The sequence below is a fragment of the Corvus brachyrhynchos genome, unplaced genomic scaffold (genome assembly GCF_000691975.1).
Source record: "Corvus brachyrhynchos isolate BGI_N302 unplaced genomic scaffold, ASM69197v1 scaffold340, whole genome shotgun sequence".
Lineage (NCBI taxonomy): Eukaryota > Metazoa > Chordata > Aves > Passeriformes > Corvidae > Corvus > Corvus brachyrhynchos.
The window spans coordinates 852,917-868,083 of NW_008235987.1; the positions used below are offsets into that span (position 1 = coordinate 852,917).

Consider the following 15,167-nt stretch of genomic DNA (forward strand, 5'->3'; position numbering starts at 1 on the left):
GGCCGGGGCCGCTGCCTGCACCAGGTGAAGGCGCTGCGTGCCCCGGGTCCGTCCTTACCCGCGCACCGGGGAGCACCGCGCCCCGCTGCCCTTGCCCCGTCCTCCCCCCCTCCGGCCGGAGGGACCCCCGGCCCCGCTGGGTGCCGGGCTGGACATCGCTGCTCACCTGTTGCCCGGCGCTTCCCCGCCCATGGAGTCTGAGATGCTGCAGTCCCCTCTCCTGGGGCTCGGGGAGGAGGATGAGTCCGACCTGACGGACTGGAACTTGCCCCTGGCCTTCATGAAGAAAAGGCACTGCGAGAAGATCGAAGGCTCCAAGTCTTTGGCTCAGAGCTGGAGGATGAAGGACCGGGTAATGCTCCAGGGCAGGATGGGGTTTGGAGGAGGAGCAGTCGGGGGACAGGTGAAAAGGGAGTCAGAGCTCAGAGGGCGCTGAGCTGTTGTCAGATGAAACACTGGGTGTTGATCCGATAGTTTGTGTCCCATTCATGTGGAGTTAGGGAAGCAGACCTGCACATGGGTCAGAAGTACTGATTCGATGCTCACGGCACTGGGCTCTTTGAGCAGCTCCATCATTTAAGCTCTCTAAATGAAACTTGGGCACTTGGTGTGTTTTAGGCAAGACAATGAGATGAACGAGGTCAGGAGGAGCCCTGCAGCCCAGCAGGTGCATGGGACAGGCACCAGGTCAATAGGGGCAGGAATTGCAGCTGTCTGGAGCTGTCTACATGTGGAATTTGGAATGAAGGTGTCCTTGTGTGTGGAGAAACAGAGACTGTGGGATTTGGGAGGCGGGAAATAGTTTTCAGATGGAACTCCTGTGTTACAGCAGGAGCTTCTCCTGTGTTTGAGGACATGGTGTATGTTAAACTGACAGCACTGAGAGTGACAGAGGAACGTCCCAGCTGGGAGTCTGGGATCCTCTGTTGCATGTGTGTGCCAACCGAAAGGTTTCAGTAAAGAGCAAACAAAGCACCTAAGAAATGTCCTAGACAACCATTTCCACTCGTTCTGTTCTTGGAACCTGCTTTGGGTTCCAGCCTTCCCTGGGTCTCACAGGTCTTGTGTTACCCATACCTTTGTGTTTATAGATATTTACGAATTTTTCTGGTGACCGGATTTCCGTTATGTTTGTGATCCCCTTGTGATAGGATGGAGTAACTTTCCGAAACTCCAGGCTGTAATTTCTTTGCAGAGGCAGCATGACCAGGCTGTCCCTGAGTCTCAGTGTTCCCAGAGTGGGGATTGTATTTCTCAGAAGTTCTGACCCACGAGGAGAATCGTGCACTGAAAATGGGACTTGGCAGATCATTGCTGGGTTGAACTGGGCATTTTGGGTGTGATTTAAAGGCAGCACAGACACCACGCTGGGTGCTCTGCTCCAAAGGGTTCTGGCAAGGAGGAGACTCTCTCCAGTAGACTGTGGAGGTGTGATGAGCTTGCTTGTCTATTTTAGTTGCCTCTGCCACTCTGGGACGCTTCCTATTCCCTTATTTCCTGATCTGCAGAGTTGCCTGTTTCTAATTTGGGAATGACTTTGCCTCGGGTGGGCTGATCAATAGCTTGTGCAGCAGCAGCTCGAGTTCAGGGGGTTGATTGGGGGTTCTCTGTGGTTGGTGTTGAATGTTTCAGGTGCTTGTTATCAGTACTGAACATCACAGCCCAGCTCCTGCTCCCTGACCCCTGTGGAGCTGCAGTTCCCTCCTCTGGGACTCTCCTGTGCCATGAATGTTGTGGTTGTTGCTGCTGCTCTCTGGGAACAAGCTCAGTGGGGTTGGGCCCTGGGTCACTCTCCAAGATACTGAGTCTGACTCTTGTAAAAGGAGAAAATAGAAGCAAATCTAGAATTTTCAGTTTACTCCTTTTGCTTTCACTGTCAGCTTGAGCCAAATAACGTCGTACCAGGGCCAGTGGTGCAGCTCAGGTGTCGCTTGTGTCTGGGCAGCTGGATCAGGGATCCTTGGGACAGACTTGCTGTTGTGTGTAATTACTTTTTGTTTGAGAACAGCTGCATAGGAAGATACCAAAAGCACATAAAGACACCTGAGAGAGGAAGAGCAGCTGATTCAAGCTCATTACTTTTAAATCTCAGCAGTGGTTTTTTATGTCTTGTATTTTATTCCCCTTTCGAGCTGTCATTGGCTGTCTCCTGAGTGCTTAATGTGAGATAACAAATGTAGAACCTCAGCTGGGGAGGGAAGGGGGTGAGGATGGGGTTTGGAATGCTGCATGGGTGATGTCTGTTAAATATTTCCACCCAGTAAGCTTGGTTCGGCTAATCCTGCAAAATAGTTCATAAAATCTAATCTGCTTTGACCTGGTGTCCGTGAGCAGAGGCTGGAGGGCAGCTCACTCATGCTGCTGTTCTCCCATGGCCTGGCTGGAAGTGGCAGCTGGGCTGTGACAGGTTTGTCCAGTGAATCGAGCACCTGGAGGAAAACCCGGGAACCTGGGGTTTGTGGGGTTTTCCTATGGAGCAGTGTGGAGTGGTGGTGTGAGGGCGGTGACCTGGCAGCCTGTGCCATCAGGGTGGAACCTGGTGGGCTGTTGATTTTTTCCCCTTTTTGTTCCTTGAACTGCTTTGTTTTGCTCTCTGGCATCATAAATTAATTACTTCTTGTTTTAGCTGTCTTCAGGAAGTTTCCTCTCCTCCTCTTTCCTTGCCTTCCAGCACTGTCCCCCGGTGACCCGAGTGCTGCTGCAGCCCTGTCAGTGCCCACGACCCGCAGTGTCCATCTGCTCCTCCAGCCCCTGGCCCAGCCCCTCCTTCCCTGCAGTCCCACTGTGTGAGGCTGGGTCCCCTTCCCCAGTTCTCTGCAGCTCCCTTTGTCTCTTGCCTCCCTTTTCCACAAGCCAGGGCTGATGGACTTCAGGTGTGCTCTTACCTTTGGGATGCTGCTGCAGGAGTTCCCTGAGGGCTGGAGGGGATGTGCCTCCGGCTGTGAGCTGAGGGTGGAAAACATCTCATTACCTTGAATTTGATAAATGAACTTGTCACAGCCTAGGCTGGGGACCATTACCTGTCATTAGACACCCCAGCCTGTCTCTAAATGAAGAAGTTCTCCAAGGTCGACCCAAGCAAGGCTCTGTCAGTCCCAGTGCAGGCAGATCTGTGGCATTTTCCCCTGTGAATCATGAAAGCCCCAGGCAGTGGCAGATTTTGCCTTATTCATCGAGGAGTCATGGGGAGTGATCCGAGCTCTACTACAGTTAGGGGAAGTGATTCACAGATTTGGGAGTGGAATGACTCTTCTTTTCGTCTTGCTTTGTTGCTCTAAAAACCCCAGAGTTTATATGAAGTTGAAGGTTCTTTAGAAGGCAGAGCTCTGATAAGGGGAGAATCAAATCAGCAGAGTAATGAGTGGTAAATCTAGAGAAAATAAGTGAGAATTCACTGGTGTCCCCCGCCCCTTCCTCCACGAGGGCTGCTCTGAAAACATTTAATCCTTCCTCTCCCCCTTCCGTGGACTGCATATGCCATCAAAGTGACACTGCTTTGATCTATTATTTATTTAAAGAATATTTTTAACACAAGAGGGTTGGAATTATGCTTTGTGTATTGAATTAAATCTCCCAGCCTCAGTAGCAACCAAAGCATATAACTTGATTTAAAGAAAAAGACTCCAAGTACACCAGGTTTTACTGACAAGTTGCTATTAAATTCAGAATATTTAAATTAAGATTTGCTGTATTTATATTGATTTCTAAGATAAGCAGAGAGCAACAAAGCTGATTGTAATAGTTTTACCTCAACATTTTTTTCCTGCTGCCTCATAACTTGCTGAGTGAGAATTAAATCCTGTTTTTATGAGAAGAGGAATCCACAATTAGGTTTCTCTGGAAATGCAGATTAAAGCAGGACTGCATACAAATGTGCTTAATTCAGACAAGCAGAGTTTACCTGCCTGCCCAGGAAATCCATGGAAGTGTCCAGGGCCCGTGGGCTGGGTGGGTTTTCTGGGGAGTTTGGCTGTGGTTTTCTCTCAGATCTGGTGCTCATCAGCTCGGTGCTGTGCTGACCTTCTGCCCCTGGCCTGTCCAGAGGTGACTGTTGGCAGAGCCTGGGTGACTGAGGGGTTGTTGATCCCTCTGGGGCTCGGAGCTTTACCTGGCACTGCCAGATTTGATAAACCAGTACATTTGATGTTTGTCTTGTCCCTCTGTTCCTCTCTAAAGAACGCTCTGTTGGTGCCTCTGTCAACGAATTATCTAATGAAGTACTTAAGGCTGGGTTTGTGTTAATGACATCCTTCAGTGTGAGGCTGTGGTGTGGGGTGTGGTGGGTGACAGGCCCGGGGGCTGAAGGGTTCCTTTTCACCTCCTTGTCCCAGAGGCTCTGCCAGTGGCAGCCTCACTAGTATTGTTATTTTTGTATTTGTATTTATTGATTGATCCTTAAGGTGACCTCCAGCTCTTGTTGGGTAGGGATGGAGCGGAGGTGTAATTAGTGTAATTAGTGCTGTGCAGAGTGGAGAGCAGGAGTAGTGCCCAGAGGAGGAGGCTGCGGGAACAGCCAGGTCTGGATGGAGCCCTGTGTTCGTGGCTGTCCCTCTGCCTGGCAGAGCCTCCAGCAGGAGCATAGGCTGCAGCAAGGTTTGTGCCCTCTCCTCTCCGTGGCACAGCCACAGGAAGGAGCTGAAAGCCCTCGGAGGGACGGGGTGGGTGAGTTCTGTTCCGGCTGCCTTCAAACACAGCCTGACACTTCACTTGAATTTATGGGCTTGGGATTGTCCTGATCGTTTTCTGCTGCTCTCTCCTGTAAACCGGGGAAAGTTCCTGTTCGAGGGAGTCACCTGCACGTGCAGCAGTGGGCTGTGGCTCGGGGATTCCTCAAACGAGGCGGCGGCTCCTGATCAAACGCTCCGTGTGCATCCCAAGTTACTGACTCCCGGAGGCTCTGAGAGGGCCGTCTAGGAATGGTTTGAAGGAACGGTTTGTAAGGAAGATCTGAAGCTGCTTCAGTCAGTGCCTGGGAAGATGGACACCCTTTAAAGCCAGTGCTAGACAGAAGTGGGAATGCCGTGGAGCGGTGAGGAGAAGCCTGCAGGAATACAGAGCGAGGAGGAAACCCCTTGTCACAGATAAATGGGAATGACATCTGGAAGACGCCTCTTGTCGGTTCTTTTGCAGGTTGTATAAAGAAAGCAAAGATCATAGGAGTAAAATGTTTGCTTTCTGTTATTTTCATTTTTTTTGAGAAGTGATTGACAGGGAAGGAAACACCATTTTGGTTCTAAGCATCCCAGAGTGGTTGGGAGGCACTGTTGGGCTGCTGCGCTGTGACAGAGAGGATCAGCCTGCCCCAGTCTGGCGTTTTTAACCCTGGGCACAGTGGGTCACACACGGTCACCTTGGATCTCTGAGGGCCACAGTGTGTCTGTGGATGTCACTGCTGTCACACAGAGGAGCTGCTCCCTGTTCCCAGAGCAGGTGAATAGGAAGTGGCTGTGGATAGCTGGGGCATGACTGACAGCAGTAACTCAGCCACGAGCTTGGGAAGTGCTTCTGAAGTGAACACCGAGGGCAGCAGTTCAGAGTGTGCTTTGTGAGGAGCTGGAACTGTGTGTAGGAGCTGCCTTCACTGGGCAAACGAACACGTTGGGCACAATAAAGCTCTGAAGAAAGTTCAGAGTATTAGTGCTGAATTCAGAGGTTAGAGGAGGAAAACAAGCCCTCAGGCGGAGTTGATCGAGGAATCTAGAGCAGGCTGGCACACCAGGAACCCACTCTGGGCTACAGATGGCTGGAGACAACCTGCAGAGCTGTTGAATTATTAATGTTAACTTGAAGGAGTTCTTTGCATTCTACTGCTTTTATTGCTGTGGAGAAGCACACTTTTTTTTTTTTTACATAACAGTTTGTTTATCTTAAACTTTACATTAAAAAAAATTCCTTGAAACGGAAAGCTCTTCTTTTTAGATGCTTTACCTTGCAAGTGGTACAGGAGCTGAAGAGGCAGCAGGGAGCTCTGTTCCCCTGCGTGGGGGAAAGTCGTGTCCATGTGGGATATGTTGGGAATCATTCCCTCAGGAGCCTTGCACTGGTTTTGGGTGCAGTTGTGTGATTGAGTGCAAGGTTAAGGTTTGTTTGCCTGTTCAATACCTTCAGCCTTTTCTCTGGCTGGTTTCAGACCTGCATTCCTCAGCGGGATGTGGTGCCGGAGCCTTGGGGATGATGCCTGGGCAGATGTCACCAGCTGTCACCTCTCAGCTGGGAACGCAAATCGGGAAGGTTGGCAAAGAGCCAACAGGAACTTCTGGTGTGGCAGAGGGAACTGAACTCAAGGGAGAACAATGTTTCCTCTTGTTAAATGTTGCTGCTCCTGCTCTCTTTGGAGATGTCCTTGTTGAAACATTTCGTGGCACATCTCCAAAGGAGCCAACAGTCAGGAGCTACCTGAGGAACACCTCGCTGGGTTTGCCCGGTGGTGAAGAGATTTGTATTAAATCTGCGAACGTGTGTAGAGAAAAATGTCCCAAAAAGGCTTCAAGAAGGGAATGAATTTCCTGCACAAGCAGGAGATTGGGCCTCCTGGCCAGTGAGGGTTTTCAAATGAGACTCCTATGAGGATTTGGAATTTGGAAATTTGTCCCAGTGTCTGTATTTAATGTTGGTAACTTCATCCTCATCTCTGTAAAATAATGTAGCCGCATATATTTCATGTTTAATGCTGACTTAATCTTGTGTTTGTATTAACTCCCAGAAGCAATTTGAACTCACTGGCATAAACCCAGGCAGGTTTCTGACACTTGAATGCTCATCTGGGTAATGTTTAAGCAGAAAGTTTTCAGCTTGCAAATTGCAGTGTAAAAATCAAATATTAATGGGGTCTAAAACGTCCAGCCTGAAATGTACCACAAAATGCAGAATTTCTCATAAATGCACTGACTTGTTCTTGGTATTACTTGCACTAGAATATAAAGCAGTTCTATGACTGAGTTACAGACCTCTTCTCACTCAGGCTGAAATGGGTGTCTCTGTCTCAGCCTGGCCTGGAATCACTTTCAGGGATGCTCCAGTGGGATCAGGTGGGCTCCCTGGGATGATAAGCTTCACGTTTTCCATCAAACCCCGAACATAATGGTTCTTTCCTAGTTGAAAATACCTGCAGATACTGCACTGTACTCACCTGCAGATCTGTTTGGCCTCTAAATGAAATAAGAGATGAATTAGGAATATTTTGAAAGGTCTTTAGCATAAGATGTAAATTTTAGTGTCAAATGCTTTAATATGCACCTTCTCTTCCGAGCAGACACAGAACTCCCTCTGCGCCCTGAGTCCCATTTCTGAGGGCTTTGGGATGAATTCAGTGCCATCATGTCTCAGGAAGAGCATTTTGACCGAGTGGATTTTGCCATTTAAGTATTGCAGGTTCTGACCCGGAGTTATTAAATCACTTTAAATCTGATGCAGTACAAGCTTGGGAGTTGTATCCCATTTTTTAACATACAAATGACACTCCAAAGTGCAGAGCCCACAGCAGGAGCTGCTGTGGTTTGATCTTGAGCCTTTGCTGACAGAGCATTTTGGATATTGGTTTTCTTACAAACTTGCCAAATGTTCTTCTGCTTCATTTTTTAATTCTGACAAAAATCCATGGAAATGTATTCTGATGGATATACTCCTGAAATGGGGAAAAGAAAATTTCCACTGTCTTAATGACAGATGAGAATGTCCTCATACTGCTTGTATTAAGAAGCTTTAAATATGCTGTGAAGTTTCTGCTGGTGTGTTCCAAAAGAGTTTAGAAGTGGCATTATTAGGTTTTTGGGCTCAGGGTTGTTTTTTTTTTTTCATCAGTCATATGCACTGGTCCCCAGAGCCCCCCTGAGCTGGGCTGAGCCCAGCGTGGGCAGCAGGGCAGGGGGGGTTCTGCCCCTGTGCCCCTGTGCTCAGGTGAGGCCCCACCTGCAGAGCTGCCCCAGCCCCAGGGCCCAGCACAGGGAGCACCTGGAGCTGCTGGAGAGAGCCCAGAGGAGGCTCCAGGATGAGCAGAGGGATGGAGCAGCTCTGCTGGGAGGAAAGGCTGCGAGAGCTGGGAATGTTCAGCCTGGAGAGGAGAAGCTTTGGGGTGACCTCACTGGGACCTTGCAGGGCCTGAAGGAGCTGACAAGAAACATGGAGAGAGACTTTTTACAAGGGATGGAGTGCCAGGACAAGGGGGATTGGCTTCAGACTGCCAGAGGGCAGAGTTAGGTGGGATATTGGGGAAAAAATCCTCCCTGGGAGGGCAGTGAGGCCCTGGCACAGGGTGCCCCGGGAAGCTGTGGCTGCCCCCTCCCTGGAATTGTTCCAGGCCAGGCTGGAGGGGGCTTGGAGCCACCTGGAATGGAAGGAGGTGTCCCTGCCCATGGCAGGGTGTGGAAGAGGATGGGCTTTAAGGTCCCTGCCCACCCAGGCCATTCTCTGATTCACCCTCAGGATGGAGGTGGATGTGGAGGAGCTGTCAGAGGGGAGAGGAATGAGCTGTAGGTCTCAGGATGTGCTCCCTGCTAGCAGTTAGAAATGGTGTGGAGTGTGATGCTTTACATTCTTTGGGGGAGGAGGCAGAGGGGAAATCACCCCATTTGTCTCTGCGATCAGTTCCTGTGCCTCTCATGGGTTTGCTGTCAGTTTTCCAGGAGAAGCACTTATTTAAAACCCCGAACCTGGGAATGGAAAATAAATATCAGCCTGTTCAGCATAAGCCACCAATCAGCTGTTACCAGCAAAATACTGAAAAATAAGTCAGTATTAGACTGCAAATGGGAAACAATAAATAAATGAGATGGAGAAGATTGCTTGGCAGGATGCTTTCTCTTGGAAGAATGATTTATGTGTTTCCATGTCTAATAAGTCGTTTTGTGTGTAGTTTTCTGTGTTTCCCTGGGGGTGTTCAGTGCATGTGTGGCAGTGTGTGATGGTTCTGGCACACCCTGCCCTTGCACACCCTGCAGCTCCCTGGCTTTCCCGAGGCCCTGGGAGCTGGCAGTGCATGTGGGGGCTGGGAAGGTGTCCCTGTGGGCAGGGCAGTGCTCAGGTGGTTCTGGGTGGTGGTTTTGGGTGCTCTTACACTCTGAGCTGCTCGGGGTGGTGAAGGGTCTGCAGGACTGAGCCACACCTTGCAGCTGCCCCTGGTCCTGCCAGTGGCTCTGCTTTTACTGTGGGTTGTCCTTAAGGCTGATAAAGTGCTCTAGAGCACGTGTCCCTGTGCTGAACTGCGGCTGTGGGCATCTCCCCCCCATCCATGGGCACTCCCTGGGAGCCCCTGCGAAATCCTGATCAGGGAATTCCTGTTCAGGCCCCTCTTCTCATCTCTGTGCTGGGGAGTGCTTGCTTAGTCCGTGGTAATTCCTGGTGTGAGGAACTCCTACAGGATTGCAGGGTTTGTTAGCAGCAACATGGTTTGGGATGAAGCCATAAACCACAGTTCTTGCTGATTTTTTATTCCACGTTTCCTGCCATGGCCATGGGAGTGAGGAAACACTGCAGGATTTCTGTCCTGGTGTAGAGCCTGTCCCCTCTCTGCGGTGTGAGTGGTGTCTGGCTGCTCCAGTTTCTGTATAAATTACACATTGATGTGGCTCTAGGGTTTTCTCTAAGTGTGAAATTTGGGACTTTTTTTCCCTGCTGTTGGGGATTGCACGGAGCACCCTGGGGAAGTGGGGATGTGGGTGGCCTTGCTTCAGGCAAGCCCTGAATGCCTGGAATCACTGAGAGCCTCGTCACTGGTTTTGTTTTCCTCCTCTGGCTTAGGTGTTGGCATGGGGGAGTCTAGAAAAAACCCATAAAGATGTGATGTGATAATTTTTGAGCAGTGTTTGTAGCTGGCCAAGGTGGTTTGTCATTGGTTTAATGCAGGTTTGGGGTCCCAGGTGAGGCTGGGTGTGCTTGGGTTGGGTGCATTTGTGGTGCCTAGGTGGGAGAACCCCAAGTGCTGCCTGGGCAGTGCCAGGGGGAAGTGGAGCAGCAGCTGGAGCCACTCCAGGATTTCTCCTCACAGGGCTCTCCAGGAAAACTAACACGTGAAGAAAACAAAATAAAAAATGCACTAAATGTCTTTGTTTTGGTGTGTGTTCGTTGGTTTATTTTTTTTAATGGTTTTGTTTGTCACTTGGGGGTTTTCCATTGTAATTCTTTTAGTTTCAATATTAGAGATCACACACTGCATTATAATATTGGTCAGGGCCCCTGAATAGCATTGTCTCATGTTTTAATAATGTGTTTCAGATGGACAATGGCTAATTTGAGTAGCAGAAGTTCACTGGTGTCTATTTCCATGCTCAGAAAGAGAAGAATGAGCTCTGGAAATAATAACAAAAATAGTAACATAGAGTCTAAGTACTGTTCTAATAAAAAATATGAAAAATTTCATCAGTCAGGCCTCGCTTAAAATAGTCCACATGAAAGAGCAGGTAAGAGAGGTTGGGTAAAACCCTGCAGAAGTTCAGGGAGCGGTGAAGTTTGAGCCCAGTGGAAGTTGCTGCTGTTCCTGCCCTCAGGAGCTGTGTTGTTGCCTGTCTTTGCAGATGAAGACTGTAAGTGTTGCCTTAGTTTTGTGCCTCAATGTTGGCGTGGACCCCCCGGACGTGGTGAAAACAACTCCCTGTGCCCGCCTGGAATGCTGGATTGGTGAGTGCCCAGAGCCTCCAGGCTCCTGCTCCCCTGAGTCTCACAAACCCCAAGTCACAGTGTAGGGTTCATCCTGAAGTTGTGCATTCCCAGGGCTTGAAACTGGGCTGAGCAGGAGGAAACCTGGGATCTGATTGTTATCTGGGTTAATGAAGAGTCCAGCTCTGACAGCTGCCATGGGTCCCCTCACCTGCTGTGTTCTGAAATGAGATACCGTGGAGAAAAGCAGCTGTTAATGAGCTGCTTTGCTTTCCTGTAATTATTTTAGATTTATGAATATCTGAGGAAATCTCTGAGCAGAGACACCTTCAGAGTGCTGGGCTCTGCAAAGCTTTCAATCCCCCTTCTCTGCCTCACCCAGCAGAGCAGTGATGTTTGTGAAACACCTTGCTGTGTTTTGAGGTAGCTGCTCCAGGGCTGTTTTAACTGGAATCATTCAGAAGACCTGGAATTATTCCCAAGGATGTCTTGCCAGCAGTTCCAACACCTGGGTTTGCTACTTCCATGCAGCATTGCACTAAATTCCTAGGGGGTTTTTTGTGAAGAAATTAAAAGTTCCCTTGGTTTTGGAGAAAAAAGTCTAATTATCAAGATGAGACAAATCTGAAATAATATTAGAAGGAACTATCTTGTACACAGAAGCTTTCTCAGAGAGATTTGTTTTTTATCTAGGAATTGGGAATGTTCAGCCTGCAGCACGTCCCACGCCGGGCACTGTAATCCTCAGCTTGGGGCTTAGACAGGCCCCAGGAGCAAATTAATCACTGCACAAACAGCATTTCTTAAAAAACTTTCTGAAGATTTTCTAACCTTTCCTTACCTGCTTTGTGAATCAGAGCATCTCAGGTTTTTAACCCAGAAACGCTGATGACTTTAAAGCAGCTGAAAGCCCTGAGCAGGCACAAACAGGTACCTGAGAGCAGTGCAGAGAACAGCCCTGATGTCTCATTGGTACACGAGCTGAGCAGCATTGCAGAGTCATTTAAATAAAGTCATTAGTGCCTATCATTAGCAAAGAGAATTTTGAATGCAGTTTTGTAATTAAATTTTCAGTGTGTTTGTGTACACAAGTGCTCCTTCCACTTCCAGCCAACTTGAAATTTCTGAAAAAGATAATTGGGGAAATATCTGATGTTTTTCCTCCCATCAGTCTCCGGAGCAGGGAGTAGGGGGTGCAGTAATGTCTGTGCCACATGTGCAGGGTCTGGGGAGCTCTCTGGGGTGCAGTTGCTGCTGTTCACACCTGAGCTGGGGTCACAGCTGGTCACCCCTGGTGACAAATGGCCACTGAGCAGAGCCCTGTGCAGGTCATGCTGCACCCTCCACGTGCTCTTATTCCTTAAGGAAAAATAACTCTCAAAATCCTGCTTTTATCCTACTTTATTACATTTTGTTTCTAACGAAAGTATATTTGCAAAAATTGGGAAAAAAACCCCTTCATCGATCTGGTTTAGTGCTTTTGAAATAATTGATATTAAATAGCAAAATATTAGCTTGTAGGGTTTTTTTTAAAAAAACTTGTTAATTGTTTAATTATATGTCCATGGTGTTTGAATAAAGCACATGGGCTGGAATTGTACTGCTATGTATGGATTGTGGTAATTATCTAGCAATGAAATTAACTTCTTAAATATTACAAATGGCACACAGTCTCTGAAGCAGGGGAAGCAAATGGAGCAGGATTTTGCATTCCTCAACAGAAAATGTTTGTCATCAAATATTTAACCAATTTGAGTTCTTGTCATTATTTACAATAGAAACCTGATTTCATTATTAAAAGAAACAAATGTAATGCCTCTACTGTCTTTCAAAACAAAATTGTGTTTAGCAGCTCAGTGAGAGAAATCTTCCACATTTGACAGTCTGTAATGGAACGGGATTTTTGTTGGACTGAAGAATTTGGGGAGAATTTTTGGGCGTTGCCCCCGAGTAAATTCCATGAGGAGCAAGGTGTTTATGGGTTTGAAGTTGATAATGAAAGGAACCTGCACGAAAATATCCCTCAGTGACCTGAGTGATGCAGCTGGGGTGAGAAATGCTCCTGTGTGTTCTGTTCCCAGATCCTCTGTCCATGGGGCCTCAGAAAGCTCTGGAGACCATCGGGGCCAACCTGCAGAAGCAGTACGAGAACTGGCAGCCCAGGGTGAGTGTTTGGCTGTTCCTGGGGCTTCCCTGCTGTGGAACCTGGGCAGTCACTGCTCCACTGCCGGAGCCTTTGCTCCTCTGAGCTTCAGGCTCCTGGTTGGCTTTTTTCTGAAGTGTTTCTAAGCGTATTTATGTCTTGGAGCATTTATGGCAGGTACTAGTGTACAGCTAAGACAAGAGGATTTCCTTCTGCGTTTTTCCTCATGGCACATTGACAACTTTTAAATCTCGACAGCCCAAGAATTTAGCAGAAAATTCAAAAAGTGCCTGAAATCAAACAGGAGAGTAAAAGCATCCTGGAGCAAAGGTGAAAACAAGCCCTTTCCTGTGCTCTGTATCAGTCCCTGGTACTGGGGAGGGGGGGACAGGTCAGGAGCAGCAGGTTCTCTGCGTGGGCCTGGTGGAGGCAATCCCAGAGCTGGGATGATTCCCTGGTTCCTGCAGGAAACCACAGCCCCTGACACATTGCAAAGGCAAACACGTCCTGGTTTATTGCACTCCACAGGGCTCTGGAGCTTTCTGCAGTAATAAAGAGAAGTTGGTGTGCTGTCTGCAGTAGAATAGGAATGTTATTGAATTTCCTAGAGCTTTCATATAAATACTGATACATCCAGTTTTGTCTGTTTCTTGGGGGCTTGGAATGGTTGAGGAGTGGATGGAAGGAAGACAATTTGGGGAAAACCAGGCAGTCTGAAAAAAGAGCAAATCATGAAAATCTTCTGAAATAGCCGATATTCCCTGGCTGTCAGTTCCTTCCACAGGAGCTGCCCCTCATCAGTACCTCCTTGGGAAATCACAAGTGGTGCTAATTGCTGGCAGTGGGTGCTGGCAGTGATGACCCCTGTGTGACCAGTCCTGAGCATTGCTGCCAGCCAGCCCTTGGCTGCTTCTGATCAAACATCCCCTTTTTTGCTCAATACAAACACCTTAGCTGAAAGAAAACTGTAAAAGGGGTAAAGCATGAAAATTCCTTGTTTCTGGAAGCTCCCAGGCTGCACAGCTGATGGATATTTCCTTCCAGGTCTTATTGAGCCCCTTTCTAAATAATTTATCAGCTTGCCACTGCTTGAAGTATTTGTTCTGATTAAATTTAAGACTTTGCTTTATTGTTGTGTAGCTACATAAATTTGTGTGCTGCGGGAGTAAAAACCACTTCAGCTGTTGTTTCCTCTGCAAAATCCTGCAGTTAAGCAATATTCAGTCATTTCATACAGTTCTCAAATGAAGATCGTACTGGGGGAGAGGGTAGGAGATGACAGAGCTGTGGGCTCCATCTGTCTTGATAAAGAGTTCTCTGAAGGAGTAAAGAGTTCTTGCAATTCACTGCGGAGATAATTGAGATGCTGGTGAAAAAGTGGAAGGAAAACCAAGACAGCTTTACACTAACACTCCCTTGGGTTTGGGGCTTGAGTTTCACTGGGCAGGGAAGGGGTTAAACCTCAGGGTAATCAGGAAAGAGACTCAATTACAGGGATCAGAGGGGCTGCTTAAGCAGCTGAGAAGGGAAGGAGAAAAGGGAGTGAAAGTGAAGAGCCCAGGACCCGGTAATGCCTGACTGGAGGGGAAAACCTGCCCTGGGACTGCTCCTCTGGTCTGGGAATCTGCGGGTGGCAGGTTGGGAATGGCTGGAGGAGCTGAGTGGAACTGGGCTGGCTGGTGGCAGGGCCTGGATCACCGGGGAGCACCGGGAACGGATGCCCAGAATAAAATACTTGGAGTTTCTGTTGGAGGCTGCTCGCATGCTCTGTATCTAAAATATTTAGATAAGGAATTGATCATATTGAAATGGGATTTCTCCGCTGCTGACCCCCATTCAGTACCCCCTGCAGAACCCTGCCTGTGTGAGGTGCAGCCCTGTAGCAGGTGCCCAGCCAGAGCACGGCTTTTCTGTGCTGGCAGGGAGCAGCAAATACTTCCCCGTTGTTGGGGTGTAAATTCTGTTTCTTGGCAGCCCTGCACATTGTGCCATTGCAAAGGCAGGGACTTGCCTTAGCTTAAGAGTCAAGAGCCTTTGAAAACAGGACTAATGAACTGCAAACTCCGAGTGCTGCTGCAGTGGGATGGTTTATGGAGATGCAGGAGCTCGTGGGGGTTTTTATGAGCAGGAGTTACTGCTCTGCAAGTCCCGGTTTATCAGTGGAGCTGGGCCCTGGGCCCTGTGCTGCAGCCCTGCAGAGCTGCGTGGGGAGGATGAAGGTGTTCTGCTGCTCAGGGACTACTTGGAAGGAGTGAGTTCTCTGCACCCTCCAGGCTGGAATTGTCAGAGCTGAGCCCCAGCACTGTGTGTGGAAGCACCCCGTGTGCACTGATCCCTGTACAGAACCTGTGGGATGAGCTCGGAATGGAATTGCTGCCTGCCTTCTTAGAAGGGTGCCAGGTTTTGTTCCCCCTGGTTCTCCTGATGGCCATCT

The 15,167-nt window shown here is 48.6% G+C and overlaps 1 protein-coding gene across 4 annotated transcripts in view; it reads left to right on the plus strand.

Moving 5' to 3' along the window:
• Window positions 1-6: 6 nt before the first annotated feature.
• The window catches only part of RPTOR (regulatory associated protein of MTOR complex 1), a 96,037-nt gene continuing 80,876 nt past the window's right edge, over window positions 7-15,167 (plus strand). For all 4 annotated transcript variants that reach the window (XM_017730244.1, XM_017730251.1, XM_017730255.1 and 1 more), the window contains exons 1-3: window positions 7-352; window positions 10,509-10,611; window positions 12,672-12,754. In XM_017730244.1, coding sequence (XP_017585733.1) covers window positions 191-352; window positions 10,509-10,611; window positions 12,672-12,754 — 348 coding nt within the window. In that variant the 5' untranslated portion in view covers window positions 7-190. The remainder of the gene's footprint in view (window positions 353-10,508; window positions 10,612-12,671; window positions 12,755-15,167) is intronic.